The sequence below is a fragment of the Rhinatrema bivittatum genome, chromosome 5, assembly GCF_901001135.1.
Source record: "Rhinatrema bivittatum chromosome 5, aRhiBiv1.1, whole genome shotgun sequence".
NCBI lineage: Eukaryota > Metazoa > Chordata > Amphibia > Gymnophiona > Rhinatrematidae > Rhinatrema > Rhinatrema bivittatum.
Genome location: NC_042619.1, coordinates 371507173 through 371523347, shown reverse-complemented (window position 1 = coordinate 371523347; position 16175 = coordinate 371507173). Strand labels below are relative to the sequence as shown.

Here is a 16175-nt window from a genome sequence, read left to right as displayed (position 1 = left end):
TAAATTAATTCTTTGCTTCTGTGTTTACTAATGAGGATGTTGGGGAGATGCTGGTTCTGGAGATAGTTTTCAAAGGTGCTGAGTCGGATGAACTGAACCAAATCATGGTGAACCTGGAAGATGTAGTAGGGCAGATTTCCAAACTAATCACCTTAACTGGATGGTATGCACCCCAGGGTTCTGAAGGAAGTCAAAACTGAAATTTCAGATCCATTAGTTAAAATTTGTAACCTATCATTAACATCATCCATTGTACCTGAAGACTGGAGGGTGGCCAGTGTAACCTCAATATTTAAAAAGGGCTCCAGGGGCGATCCGGGAAACTATAGACCGATGAGCCTGACTTCAGTGCCAGGAAAAATAGTGGAAACTATTCTCAAGATCAAAATCACAGAGCATATAGAAAGACATGGTTTCATGGAACATAGCATGGATTTACCCAAGGGAAGTCTTGCCTCACAAATCTGCCTCATTTTTTTTGAAGGGGTGAATAAGTGTATGTATATAGATGAACTGGTAGATGTAGTGTATTTGGATTTTCAGAAGGTGTTTTGATAAAGTCTCTCATGTGAAGCTTCTAAGAAAACTATCCCATGACTTTGTAGGAGATGATGTCCTTTCATGGATTTCAAACGGGTTAAAAGACAGGAAACAGAGAGAAGTATTAAAAGGTCATTTTTTTCCCATGGAAAAGAGTAAACAGTGGAGTGCCTCAGGGATCTGTACTTGGACCAGTGCTTTTCAATATATTTATAAAGGGTGACGACGAGAGAGGTAATCAGATTTGCTGATGATAAAAAATTATTCAGAGTAGTTAAATCACAAGCAGACTGTGATACATTACAGGAGGATCTTGCAAGACTGGAAGATTGGGCATCCAAATGGCAGATGAAATTTAATGTGGACAAGTGCAAGGTGATGCATATAGGGAAAAATAATCCATGAAGTAGTTACACGATGTTAGGTTCAAAATTAGGAGTTACCACCCAGGAAAGAGATCTAGGCATCATAATGGATAATACATTGAAATCGTCGGCTCAGTGTGCTGCAGCAGTCAAAAAAGGAGCAAAAGATAAAGGGGGATGGTATGGCTTCCCTATGAGGAAAGGCTAAAGAGGTTAGGGCTGTTTAGCTTGAGTATGAGTCAGCTAAGGGGGATATGATAAAGGTCTATAAAATCATGAGAGGTCTAGAATGGATAAATGTGACTTGGTTATTTACTCTTTTGGATAATAGGAGGATTAAGGGGCACTTCATGAAGTTAGCAAGTAGCACATTTAAAACAAATCAGAGAAAATTCTTTTTCACGCAATGCACAATTAAGCTCTGGAATTTGTTACCAGGGGATTTGGTTAAGGTAGTTAGTGTAGCTGGGTTTAAAACAGGTTTGGATAAGTTCTTGGAGGAGAAGTCTATTAACTGCTATCAATCAAAATGACTTAGGGAATAGCCTCTGCTAGCATAGGATGTACTTAATCTTTGGGTACTTGCCAGGTACTTGTAATCTGGATTGGCCATTGTTGAAGGCAGGATGCTGGATTTGATGGACCCTCTGTCTGACCCAATATGGCAACTTCTTAGGTTCTTATGACCTCCCTACAAATAAATAGATGCTTGTTTAGATTTGTTTATTGAAACAATCAATCTACTTTAATGTTTTGTTTTCCCCCTGCCCTGGTGTCTGTCCAAAATAAACTCAGATATTCACCTGGAAAAATGAGTAACTTTTTTTTCCACTTATTTTTCTCCTGTTTTTGATTTTGTCATATTAAACCCTGAAATTCCTGGGAAAAATGTAAAAAAAATGTAATAAAACAAAAAATGAAGGTCCCTACTGATTGTGTATGGTTTTGGAGTAAATAATAGGTGAGAGGAACCTTGAAAGCCACTTTGTGTATTTGTTTCGTGACATACACGGTGTAGACTGCATTTCCATGCTGGAGCCATGTGTATTCTCCTCAACAGCAGAACAATATCAAAGAAGTGAGAAGAACAAACGTAGCTTTGAACCCCTGAGTCTGGGACTCCCGTTTAGGAACGGAGAGAAACAGATGGAGTCCTGGGTGTACTCCCGAGTGTCCTCCCTGAGACATTATTGTAATTTATAGCATTGTTATGGTATTTAGCAATACATTGTGGATGTCATTTTATACCTTTTTCTATTGGATGGCTGGCATTCACTTGCCAGTTCATCTGGAGTTTCCCTGTTCCTGTACTTGCCTTTGATATCTGGAGCTCACTTTGTCAGTGCTGTTTCCTCCACGTGTGTATTTTTGTTCTCTGCCTCCTTCTGTGGGGGTTCTTCTCTACCACTCGTTTCCCCGGTGGCTCCTTGTGATCAGTAACTTGTCGGAGCTTGCCTGCTGTCATGAATGGGTAGGCTGGACTGTGTTACCACGCTTTCTTTCTCTGGCAGGCTGCATTGCCTGGGAGCATTGGCCAGAGAACTTCCTGCTAGGACTCCTGCAGCTACACAGGGAAAATACAAAGCAGCAGCCGGAAGCAAGGGAGGAATAAGTTGAAATTGATTGGTATCTAGCTCTCTTAGCTGTGGAGGGTCAACAGCAGCTGTTTGAGGTCTCTTGCACACTGCATGTGAGTACACACAGTCTGTGAGGCTATTTATAAGTTGTCAGCAGAGACTGCAGGCCTGAAATGAACGAGGGGCCCTGCACAGCCTTGATTATTTGTTTTCCTAGGGTATTAGGATAGCATGGACATTGCTGTAGGAGAACAAGAAAGAATGCAGTATGTTTCTGTTTGTTATTAGATTTTAAAAGCCACAAAAGTGAGACTTTTTTTTTTTTATAGTGCTTGTATATTGAAAGAGTGATATTTTTGGGAGTGATCTTAAACAAAAGCTCGTATAAAAACTCTTGTGCCTTGATTGTTTGTGTAGGTGTACTTTTGTCTGTAGCTCTTGGACTCTTCACTTTATAGAATGACTAATAATTATCAGATGTCCCCTGCCACATGATGCCACTCTGCAGGCGTGGGGTGGATTTCCAAGAATGTTTTCAAGAAAAAATACTACTTTACTCCTGGGGGAATTCTGTGCTACTGCGGAATGCAGAATTTGCACAGAATTCCTCCCTCACCTTGCAGATTTCTTCACTCGTTGCAGTTCCCGCAGATTTCCTCCCTCGCTGCCCTCGCGATTTCCTCCCGTACCAGAAAAGGATAACCCCCCCCCCCCCCCCGGAAGCATGCCATGCACGGACAGTGGCTAATCCGGGACAGTGACGTCAGGTGGCGCACGGAGAGTGGAGGCATTGCATCGCAGCACAACACCGGCGGCTACAGGAGCAAGCAGCAAGGAGGAGAAGAGGGAGAGAGAGAAGGGAGAGGTGCTGGAGGTGGTTCGTCAAGGTTATACGTTGGAACTGAAAGCTTCAAAACACAAATGTCAGATCCCTGTTCAGGGACTCAAAAAAAGGTTGCTACAGTTAGGTGCCATTGTTCCGGTACTGAAGCAGGAGTGAGCAAGAGAGGCAGGTACTCAATATATTTTGCATCAAAAAGAAGGCACGTTTTGACCGGTACTGGACCTAAAAGGGTAAACAAGTAACTAACTATCAATTTCGGATGGAATCTCTGAGGACAGTAACTGCGGCAGTGCGCAAAGGAGAATACCTATCCTCCCTGGACCTCACAGAAGCATAGCTGCCCATACCGATCAGGTAAAGCCCTCAACAGTTTCTGAAGTTCGTGTTAGAAAGGCACCGTTTACAGTTCAAGGCACTACTGTATGGGCTTGCAGCAGCCCCCAGAATTTTCACAAAGGTGATGGGCATAGTAGTGGTATTCCTCCACAAGGAGAGAATCCGCATCCACCCATACTTGGACGATTGGCAGATTAAGAGCCAACTCAGTCCAGGATCAGGTGCAAGCAACTCGGAGGGGAGTACTGGTATGGCAGAACTTAGGTTTGCTAGTGAACCAAGCCAAAAGCCACATGCAGCTATCTCAGAATTGGCACATCTGGGGAGTCAGCAAACTATTTCTGCTGCAGCAGAGGATTCACAAGCTACAACAACAAGTCAGATCGTTCCCGAAGGACCAAAGCCATACAACCCAGATGTATTTACACCTTCTGGGGTCTATGACAGCCACCTTAGAGGTAGTTCCCTGGACGAGAGTTCATATGAGACCACTACAGGTGAACGCTGCAGTAGGGCTACTTCAAGTGACTCCCTCTTTTGGCCAAGACATGAGGCAGCTTAGACTTGTGCCCAAGGACCAACTCGAGAAAAGAAGAAACCTAGCGGGTAACAGTTTCCATGGATGCCTGCAGGAAAGGATGGGGGGGTGCGCATTGTGAAACATACTTAGCACAAGGCTGCTGGTTCCTGCAGGAGGCAAGATGGTCAATGAATTCCCTGGAGACAAGGGCAGTCTGGCTGGTGTTGGAGGCGTTTCAGGAAATACTCCGGGGAAGAGCAGTGAAGACTTTTTTTTTCAGATGAAGCCATAGCAGTGGCATATGTGAACAAGCAGGGAGGCACAAAGAGCAGGCAGGCCCAGAAAGAAGCCCAGTTGCTGATACAATGTGCAGAGAAGTACCTGCAAAAGATCTCCGCAACCCATATAGCAGGATCACAGAATGTTCAAGCAGATTTTTTGAGTCGCCAAGAGCTGGACCCAGGGGAATAGGAGCTGGTGGATGTTGCCTTCCAGCAAATAGTGGTCAGATGGGGATGACCCAGTTGGGACGATGGCAACCCACAAAAATACAAAGGAAGAACAGTTTTTTAATAAGTCAAGAATACCTTGCCAGGAGAATAGATGCACTGTCGTACATATTCTTGCCATTTATTTATTTATTTATTTATTTATTTATGGAAGATCCAAGTCCCTTCTTGCTTATGGCCTGGCTATTGAAAGGCAGGGATTGCAGAATAAGGGGCATGCCAAACAAGTAATCTGTTATTAAAGGCATGGAAACCTTCCACCTCCCGAGCATACACAAGAATTTGGAAATGCTTTCAGCACTAGTGCGAACAGCGGGCCACCAATCCAAAGAAGGTGGTCTTGCCAGTAATCTTGCAATTCATACAGGCAGGTCTGGAGAGAGGCCTAGCGGTAAATTCTTTTGAGTACAGGTGGCAGCAATTGCCTGCTTCAGAGGACAGATTAAAGGAGTCCCTTTAGGTGCTCAGGTGGATATATAGATTTCTAAAATGTGTGAAATGAATCCGCCCTCCGAGAAGAAACCAGGTGCTAGCATGGGACCTAAACCTGGTGCTGAGAGCACTAATGCAGCCACCCTTTGAGCCAGTCAAACAGGCATTGATAAAGAATCTTGCACTAAAAACGGTGTTTCTGGTGGCAGTCTGTTCAGCTAGGAGAATCTCCGAACTGCAATTCCTGTCTTGCAGGGCCCTGTATTTTGTATTTCTCCAGAGACAAAGTCACAGTTAGACTTGTCCCTTTGATCTTATCCAAAGTGGTGTCGCATTTTCATATGAATGAGGCAGTGGTCTTGCCAGACTTTAGGAAAGAAGGGAGGGCGAGTAAGAAGCCGAGCATGATAGGTCTGGGTATAAGAGAGATCCTGCTCAGATATCTGGAGACCACCAACCACGTCAGAAAGTTGGATAAGAACACAACAGCTAATCTGCAGCCACTTTCTTCAGAGCATCCCTGGAAGTCTCATCTTAATGTTGTTTTGACCCAACTTAAAGTCTCCATTTGAACGTGTGGATCTGCTCCTTTAAAGTTCCTCATGTGGAAGATGTTTCTAGTTGCCATTACATCTGCTTGACTGATCAGTGAGTTGCAAACTTTGGTGCACTACTCACCTTATCTCCAGTTCTTCCCCATGCAGGCTGGTCCTTCACTCCCACCCTCATTTTCTTCATAAAGTGGTGTTGACTTTGCACATTAGCCAAGCCATTGTTCTTTCTACTTTCTACCTGAGGCTGCATGCTCATGAAGGTGGAAAGGCTCTTCATTCGTTGAACTGAAGACCATGTCCTAATATTTTAAAAAGGACTCGCTCTTATTGAAAGGCTTCTCAGTTGTTTGTTTCTTTGATCCTAACAGACTAGGAATGGCAGTTGCCAAAAAGGCTATGTCAAATTGACTGATGGACTGTATTAACCAGTGTTATGAGCTAGCTGGTCTACGGATCACGCTATAAAAGCTCATCAAGTGAGAGCCATGTTATCTTCCGTGGCGTTCCTAAGGGATTCCTTGATTGAAGACGTCCTACAAAGCTGCAGCTTGGTCACTTGTGCACACCTTCAATTCCCACTAGTGTCTGGGTAGCATGTCAAGGGACAACAGTAGTTTTAGATATGCAGTTTTGTGCAACCTATTCATCCAGTCGTCCACTCTCCCCTGGTGGGACCAGGTTGATTTCTGTATTTGTTCTGCTGCGCAGCCTTTAGCTTGGGGCTTGACAAGTGTCATGGCCAATTCAGCTCTATTTGTCGACAGAGAAAGTATGTTTGCTTATCTGTAAACAGGGTTCTCTGTGTACAGCAGGATAAATTCGCCATGCTTAATTCCCATCTCCCTCCCTGGAGAGTCTACTTCCTCGCTAAAGCTCGTTAAGCTCTGAAAATTTTGAGAATGATGAGCATTCTGGCTTCTAAGATTCATATAACTCTAGATGAGATCAGCTCAGTGGATCTAATCCATGCAGAGATTTCAGGAGAACATCTTTGTCACAGAATAACTTAGGGACTCTGTCTTGGTGGTTTCCCTATGGGTAATTTTGAATTTTCTAAAGGCTTTCAGGAATCAGGTAGCCAACTAAATTGTCCTAATCCAAATGGATAACTGAGTTCATTTTTTTTTTTTTTTTTTTTACATGAACAACCAAGGAGGAACAAATTCTGTTCTTCTGTGTTGGGAGAAAGTCAAGGTATGGAACACCCTAAGAGCCAGATACCTGGCAGGAAGATACTGTACATTGTCCTGGCACTTGGATCATAGCATGTAGATCTGGAGGTGAAAAACAGGACCTTCCTCGAGTGGGGCACACCTAAGATAGACCTGTTTGTGACCATCTTGAACAGAACAGTACCCTTCAGACTTACTCCTGGAGCAGAAGATGGTATCAGAAGGCATCCACAGCTGACCCAGAAAGCGAAAGATTTGACTTGGGGTTTGAACTGAGCCACTATGTCAACCTCTAGAACCCATTCTTATAATTTCAGTTTGTCTTCCCTGTTGGTACAGAATAAAAAAAAATATATATATCTATATATATTTTCCAACAAAAATACTTCATGTCCATTGATGGTTCTTATTTTTGTTTTCTCCTTTATTTTGTAGAAGGCAACCCCTAGCTAGGGAATTCATGTGTTACTACACTGTTTGTCTTCATGGAAATTGAATTTTGATCTGTAACTGGTCTTCTCTGAAGACCGCGGTTCAACAGTCACACAAATCCATTTACCTCCCTTTAGTTCTTTCCCCTCTGCAAAGTTAAATAATAGAATTGGTGAGGGTCTTGGCAGTTTGGGGAAATATTGTGCATGAGTAGAGAGAGAGGTGTTTGCATTTTCCAAACTTCTGGAAGATTGCCCGATGCCAAGTTAGGCTACATGACTCATTTGTGGGACTGAGCTGCAGTTTCTGGTGATTACTTATTACCTTAAGAAAACAAATTTTGCTTACCTGTAAGTCTCATTATTCAACGAGACAGTAAAAAGATGGTGAAAACTAGCTCTAGCATTATACGGCACAGAAACTGAGTTTGTTTTTCTGACCCGACATTGTAGAGCACATGGTGTCAACAAGCACAGGTGCCCTAGAGACTGGATAGTGAAAATCCACCGCTGCAATTAATCCAGGGGCTGATGCCAGGAAATCTGAACCTGCATTCCATGATGCAGTGGGATTTAATAAATCTGAAAGAATACTTTATACCCTTGACTCTAGTATGTAGTCTACAGAGGGGAGTGTGAAAAGGTATCATGTTCAAAGAATTGTTAGTCACCGTCTGCAGAGGGTAAACAATGATAGCTTCTTGTAAGTACCTAGAAAGGAGTGTAAAGAAATAAATATGTATTGAGAAAAATATTCTGAGAAACAAAATTGCATTAGTTATACAGGTAACTGAATTTCTGAAAGAAAAAAAAAAGTTCTAGTTAATCATCCAATTTGCAAATCTTGTACCTGGGGGCAGGTGGTATTGGCTGACATAATGTTCCATTTCACAAGACAATGTAAATAGATTTATTTAGGTACTGGATAAATAAAAGAACAAATAAAACTGATATTTTGTGGCTGAGCAGTACTTCTATACAATTTACTTCACTGCAAAAATCTGGCATTTTGTCATGGTTTCTTGTATTATATCAGTTTTCAATTTAAATGTATACATAACTATAAACTGTATTAATCTAGGTATTTAGAAATAATTTCAATTGAAAACCAATTCTTTTTTTATTTCCTAAATGTGCTTTGCACATATTGCACACAAGTTTACTACCCCTGTTGAATGTAACTTTGTCCTTCCGTTGTAACTATGGTTTCTGTTATAGTTTCCCCTTTTCGATGTAAACCGACCTGATATGGTTCCTACCATGAAGGTCGGTATAGAAAAAGTGTTAAATAAATAAATAAATAAATAAATAAATTTGAAGCCCTTTATGTGCATAAAACAGTGTAATGCTAGATCGATGCCTTGGAAAAAGTTTTTATTGAACAATATTGAAAGTGGGCACTTTTTGTTTTCTTCACCTCCGTGGCGTTTCTAGACTGTCTATCGTCTTGCTTCTTTGGTCCTTCCCTAAAACAGTGTAATTCCCCTCACTTCTAGTCCTAGCATCATTCTGCATCCAAGAACCCTGACTGAACTTCTGCAGCTCCTAAGCCCTTTTATAGGTCCTGCTGTCTGGACTTCTGTGACACGCACTGATTACATCACATCCTGCCTTATTATAAAAGGATATGCCTTTTATAATTGTGCCTCTGCAACAGGTCTCCTGCTCATTCAGCAGTGCTAATTGCTACAGTATGTTCCTGTCTTTTGTTCCTGCCTCTGTCTCTTCCCCCCTGGACTGATTTCTCGTTGCCGACCTCAGCCTAAATCTTGACTTCACCTTGTTCTCCACCTGCCTCGACTTCAGCCTGGACACTGACCTTCCTTGAACCCTGCCTGGAAAGAGCCTGCAGGTCCAACCCAAAGGGGGGAGGTGGCTGGGCAGGCAGAAGATCTGGCTTTGTGGCATGTCAGCTGCCATCTGTTAAGGCCTAACTTGTACCCGCACAAGATGGGCTGTATAAACTTAACAGCGGCCCAAGGGCTTCTTAACACAGGTTTATGCATGTAAATGGCTTATTAAATTGTCCCAGGTTGTGCGCACAAAAAGTATGCATGTAACCCAATTTCAAGCCTGCTTTTATGCACACAGTGGAGGTGATATAGGGGCATAGTTTGAATTTATGTACGTGTCTTAGATTTTATAAAGTATGCATGTAAATTCACATGCGCAAGTTATGCATTACAAAGACCAGGTCTAACTGTGTGTGTGTGTGTGTGAAATTGTCTGCATACTTTTGCATAATTTTCAACACGAAATTATGTGCATAAATTGACTTTGAAAATTGGTGTAATTTATGCATGTAGCTGCTGCATAGATTACTTGTAAAATTGCAAAACTACCCTCCCTGACATCTTTTAATGAATAATGAATCTTAATTGAGCAATTGTGTTATATTATATCATTATATTAAAAAGAATTAGTAGCTCTACTAATTCTATTCTTCTCTTCCAAAAGTAGTTCCACAATGCGTCGAGGAGGATGGCAGAAACGGGCTGGCGAGAAAGATGGCTGGGGAGGATGGGTAGGTTTCAAAATCTTGTATGTTTTTCAATTAAACAGACAAATAAAAGTAGAGTCCACAAAGCTTTGTATGCCACTGTTCTGCTTTGTGTCTAATGTGCTTTAAAGTAGCGTATGTTGTCTTTGTAATGTCCCTTTTTAGTTTTTCATCTCCCTTCCTCAAAACCTAAATTGTCCAGAAAATAATAGATAAAATTTATTATTCTTGTGGCATGAATCATCGAGGATTTGGTAAATTATCGTAACTGTTGCTTCTGCTCTATATCGACTAAACTGTAATCAATAACATCACACGCTGCATTAATCAGAATGATTTAATTTCACATATAACACTTCCAAACATGTTTAGTCCCTGCAAATAACTTAATGAATTTATGAAATAAAACAGTTACCTTAAGTGTATTACTACTTGTGTACATTGTCTGGCATACAAAGGGGCATATACATGTTTTTTGTAATGACTGCTCAGATCTTTTATGTTGACTTTTGCATCCATTGTGGTGGAGCATAGTCTGGAAGGTCTATGCGGTCGGACCATGGGGTAAACTGCCTGTCAGGAAGACAAGTTGGAAGGCTAATTTTCTTTAAAAAAAATTAATAAATTACTGTGCTTGCTGTACAGATGGGGTTCTTAATAAATTTTTCATGACCGCCTAATGCAGCTACCAAATCTTGCTAGTGGTTACATTAACAATTTTAACTAAAATACTTTCCTCTTCCCCCCTTCTCTCCCCCTCTACTTGCTTCACTTTCTCCCCTTCTCTTTTTCTTCTTCCTCTCCCAGCTCTGGTCAGCTACCTCTGGGCACATTGCCATCGTAGGTGTCATTTTGTCAGAGACAGTTTCACCCTTTTGCTTCTGGAAGCAGATGAAGCAAAACAATGAGTAGCTCTCAGTACCCAGAGAGTAGCAGGACTGGAGCTGGAGTGAGTGGGTAGTGTATTAGCCCCAGAACTACTGCGACTGGAAGCGTTTCCAGAAGGGGAGAGAGCAGGAGTTTGGGTTTGAGGGAAAATAGACTTTGGGAGTAGGGGGATATTCAGCAGGTGTGGGATATTGAGTGATGCCACAGCATTGGAGCAGGCGCAACTGCAGAAGCCACTAGTGTCTGCTATCTGCCTTGCAGCAGCCATGACCACCTTCCTTCTAGATTCAGCTATGGGGACACCTAGGTGGCAATATATGGTGGCTAGGCTGGAGTTTGGGAGCTGCAGGGCTGCTGATGTGAATCGGAACCAGAATCGGTTCGGATTTCAGTTCCGATTCACATCTCTAGCTGATATTGCTGTACCTGGCACTAGGGGTCTAGTTGTGGAGCCCTCCAGGGAAGCAGTACATCCTTAGGTCCTGCTACGTGTAAAAGATTTTCTCACAGGACAAGCAGGATGGTTGTCCTCACAAATGGGTGACATCGAGGATGGAGCCCACCACGGAAAACTTCTGTCAAAGTTTAAACAGAACTTTGACTGGCCCCTACTGGGCATGCCCAGCAAGGCACTGACCCTGCAGCCAGCAGGGGTCTCCCTTCAGTCTTCTTTTTTCCGCGCAGCAGTTGCCACGCGGTGAAAGGAGCTCTCTAACCACGTTCCTGACAGGAATTTGGAAGTTAATTTCCTAAGAAAATTTGCCCCTCAGGGGTCTCCCTTCGACAAATTTTTAGTCATCTTACGGAACCCGGTAAGTTTTTTGCCTTTTTCCATCGACTACAGTCGATTTTGGCCCTTGAGGCCTGTTGGCACTTACCGATCCCCAGCCTAAATTTTGGCTTCAGGCCATGGCAACGGGGTTCCGCCGTTGTCCGGATTGTACCCGGACTATGTCCATCACAGACCCCCACAGGGTTTGTGTAATGTGTTTGGGTAGTGAGCATGATGTCCTGACTTGCACCAAGTGTGCCTTAATGACACCCAAGGGTCGCAAGGCCAGGATGGAGAAGATGGGGCTCCTCTTCCATGCACCCACCCCAACGCCATCGATAGCATCGACGTCATCGGAACCGGCACCGTCGAAGTTGTACCATCATCGTCAACCCTCCGGTGACCGTCCGCCATCGATCGCTTCTCGGCCGTCGACTCCCGTCCCTTCCCCGGATGGGCGAGGGGATCGGAAGGAAAAGCACCGACATCGACGGCACAAGTCTCGGCCTGTCGAGGATCCACAGCCATCGACCTCTGCTCAAGCCGAGCCACCGACAAAGAAGCCGCGAACAGACCGGACACCCTCCACGTCTCGTTCGCCGGCATCGAGGAAACCCTCACCCTCCCGGGGTGCGGGGGCCGTGATCCCACCGGTTACGGTGGTCCCTCCGGCCCTGCCTCAGCCTCCCTCTCCCGTCGAGCCGGGTATGGTTACCCCTGGTCTCCGGGCAGAACTGGACCGGCTGGTCCAGGAGGCCATCGAGAAAGCGATGAAGAAATTGCAACCTCCATCGGCACCGTCTCCGGCACCGACACCGGCACCGGCTTCGCCACCGAGGAGGGAACCGACCACCGAGCCGTTGATACAAGCGATAGCACCGCTACTGAGTCGCATGGAGGCGCTTATGACGGCCCTTCCATCGGTGATTCCAGTACCATCGACAACACCACCGTCTCCGACTGGATTTTCATCGGCAGGAGAAACACCGTTCCGGATTCCTCCTTCCGGGGTGGTTCCATCGGTGCCTTCTGGTATATCTCCACCGATATATCCTTCGGTTCCATCCATTCCACGCCAGGCACCGATTCCATCGGCAGCACCGAAGCCATCGATGCCATTTCTGGTTCCACCTACGGCACCGATTCCACCTCGGTTTCCATCGATGCCTTCAGAGCCTCAGCCAGGTCCATCAGGGCTGCAAGCCCCACTTGATCCCTACGATACCTGGGGTGATGATGATGATACATCTTCTGACACAGATTTGCCTTCGCCACCATCTCCTACAGAGAGTAGAAAAAGATCTCCTCCTGAGGATCTATCTTTCATTAATTTTGTGAAAGAGATGTCAGAAGTTGTACCTTTTCAACTACAATCTGAAGCTGATGACAGACACCAGATGATGGAACTCCTTCAATTTCTGGATGCTCCAAAAATCATCGCTTCCATCCCTATACACCAGGTGTTTTTGGATCTGCTCAAGAAAAACTGGGAATCTCCTTCATCAGTGTCCCCAGTTAACAAAAAAGCTGACTCCACCTACCTTGTCCAGTCAGCACCAGGTTTCCAAAAACCTCAACTGGATCATCGCTCTGTTGTAGTTGAGTCCGCGCAGAAGAAGGCCAAGCGTCTTAAGCCACACTCTTCTACCCCACCTACCAGGGACAACAAATTCCTAGATAGTGTTGGACGGAAAGTCTATCATGGAGCTATGTTGATTTCACGCATAGCTTCATATCAACTTTACATGACTCAGTACAACAGAGCCATCCTTAAGCAGATGCAAGACTATGCTGACACGTTGCCAGACCAATACCAACCGCAGCTTCAAGCCCTTCTTCACAAGGGATTTGAAGCAGGGAAGCACGAGATTAGGACTGCCTACGACATATTCGATGCTTCCACGAAGGTTTCAGCCACAGCCATCTCAGCCAGACGTTGGGCTTGGTTAAAGTCATCCAACCTTCGCCCAGAGGTCCAAGATCGTCTTGCTGATTTGCCCTGCTTAGGCGACAATTTGTTTGGAGAGCAAATTCAACAGATTGTGGCGGAGTTAAAAGACCACCATGAGACGTTGAAACAACTCTCATCTGTCCCACCTGAGGTGACCTCCAAGCAACCGCAAAAGAAGGACTCTAAGAAGTCGTTCTTTCGACCACGCCGCTACTACCCTCCATCGGCCAGGCCTCGTCCAGCTCGATCCTCTACTAGGCCTCAGCCGCGTCAGCCTAGGAAACAAAGGCCTACTGTAGCCCCTCCTCCTGGGCCTGCGGCTGGCCTTTGACTCCCCTGTAGGGAACACATGCCAAACCCCTCTTCCGGACATCCCTGTAGGAGGTCGACTGTACCATTTTCTACAACCTTGGTTGCAGATCACCTCAGATCAGTGGGTGCTAACAATTATCACACAGGGTTACCACCTCAACTTCATAACTCTTCCGGCAAACTCCCCGCCTCTTCAAGCGTGGAGTCTATCCACCCATTTGGCTCAATTACAACAGGAAGTATCCCTTCTTCTACAATCAAATGCTATAGAACCCGTTCCTCCCTCTCAACGAGGCAAGGGATTCTATTCCAGATACTTCCTAATACCAAAGAAATCAGGGGGACTACGTCCCATTTTGGACCTTCGAGCCCTCAACAAATACCTTCAAAAAGAGAAGTTCAAAATGGTAACCCTAGGCGCGCTGCTCCCCCTGCTACAAAGAGGGGATTGGCTGTGCTCTCTCGACCTCAAGGACGCTTATACCCACATTGCGATCACACAATCCCATCGCAAATATCTGCGGTTTCTAGTAGGCCATGACCATTATCAATACCGTGTCCTCCCTTTCGGTCTAGCTTCTGCCCCACGAGTCTTTACCAAATGTCTCGTAGTGGTAGCAGCATTCCTAAGGAAGGAAGGTGTCCACGTCTACCCATACCTGGACGATTGGCTAATCAGGGCCTCCACCCAACAGATAGCTCAATCCTCCCTAAAATTGACAATTCAAACACTCCTTTCCTTAGGGTTTCTCGTCAATTACGAGAAATCTTGCTTAGTCCCGTGTCAAACCTTATCCTTCATTGGGGCAGACTTGGACACCTTACAGGCAAAGGCTTACCTTCCTCTTCAGAGGGTCCACACCCTAATGTCCCTGGCTCGCCAGCTCCAGTCTCAGAACACTGCCACGGCTCGCCAGTTCCTCATTCTCCTAGGGCACATGGCATCCTCGGTTCAAGTCACTCCCATGACCCGACTAGCCATGAGAGTAACACAATGGACTCTACGACATCAATGGATTCAAGCTTTTCAGCCTCTGTCCTCCATAGTCACAGTCACACAAGCGCTGCGCCTCTCCTTAACCTGGTGGACGACTCAGGTCAACCTCCTTCAGGGCTTACCCTTTCTTCCACCGGATCCGCAAGTAATCCTAACCACCGACGCTTCTCACATCGGTTGGGGAGCCCATGTGGACGACTTTCAAACCCAAGGGTTATGGTCCAAAGAGGAAGCCGAACACCAGATCAATTTCCTGGAACTTCGAGCAATCCGCTATGCGCTCCGCACTTTCAAATATCATCTCTTTCATCAGATAATCTTAATCCAGACGGACAACCAAGTGGCCATGTGGTACATAAACAAGCAGGGAGGCACAGGCTCCTTCCTTCTGTGTCAGGAAGCTGCGCAGATCTGGGCGGAAGCCCTCTCCCACTCCATGTACCTCAGGGCCACTTACCTGCCGGGAGTAGACAATGTATTGGCAGACCAGCTGAGCCGTGTCTTCCAACCACACGAGTGGTCACTCGATCCTCTAGTAGCGACCTCTCTGTTTCACAAGTGGGGTTATCCCCGCATAGACCTCTTTGCGTCCCCTCAGAACCACAAAGTGGACGATTACTGCTCTCTCATTCGGAGCCAGCACTCTCGGCCGAGGGATGCATTCTCCCTCAAGTGGACAACCGGTCTGCTCTATGCATTCCCTCCACTCCCTCTTGTGTCAAAGACTCTCGTGAAGCTACGCCAGGACGGAGGAACCATGATCCTGATAGCACCTTACTGGCCACGCCAAGTATGGTTTCCAATTCTCCAGGATCTCTCCATCTGCAGGCACATTCCTCTGGGAAAGGACCCGCATCTGCTCACTCAAAACGACGGATGCCTCCTCCATCCCAACCTCCAAGTCTTGTCCCTGACGGCATGGATGTTGAAAGGTTAGTCCTTCAGCCTTTCAACCTTTCAGATTCCGTTTCTCGGGTCCTGATAGCTTCACGAAAGCCTTCCACAAGAAAGTCTTACTCATACAAATGGAAAAGGTACACATTATGGTGCACTTCTCAGTCCCTTGATCCCCTTTCCTGTCCAATCTCCAAATTCTTGGACTATTTATGGCATCTCTCTGAATCAGGTCTTAAAACCTCTTCTATCAGAATGCATGTCAGTGCGGTAGCCGCCTTCCATAAGGGTATTGGGGGTACTCCTATTTCAGTACAACCCCTAGTAACACGCTTTCTTAAGGGCTTGCTCCATCTAAAGCCGCCCTTGCGTCCTCCGGCCCCATCCTGGGACCTTAACCTGGTTCTTGGTCGTCTTATGAAACCTCCTTTCGAACCTCTGCACTCCTGTGACTTTAAATACCTCACTTGGAAAGTGTTATTCCTTTTGGCTATTACTTCAGCTCGCAGGGTTAGTGAATTACAGGCCCTAGTTACCTATCCGCCTTACACTAAGCTCCTGCAGGACCGTGCGGTACTCCG

At 45.3% G+C, this 16175-nt stretch overlaps 1 protein-coding gene across 1 annotated transcript in view; it reads left to right on the top strand.

Moving 5' to 3' along the window:
* The first annotated feature begins 2576 nt into the window (after positions 1–2576).
* The window catches only part of REV1 (REV1 DNA directed polymerase), a 231617-nt gene continuing 218018 nt past the window's right edge, over positions 2577–16175 (top strand). Inside the window, 2 exon segments of the mRNA XM_029604787.1 lie at positions 2577–2595; positions 9738–9804. Of these exon segments, the coding sequence (XP_029460647.1) occupies positions 9748–9804 (57 nt within the window). The 5' untranslated portion in view covers positions 2577–2595; positions 9738–9747.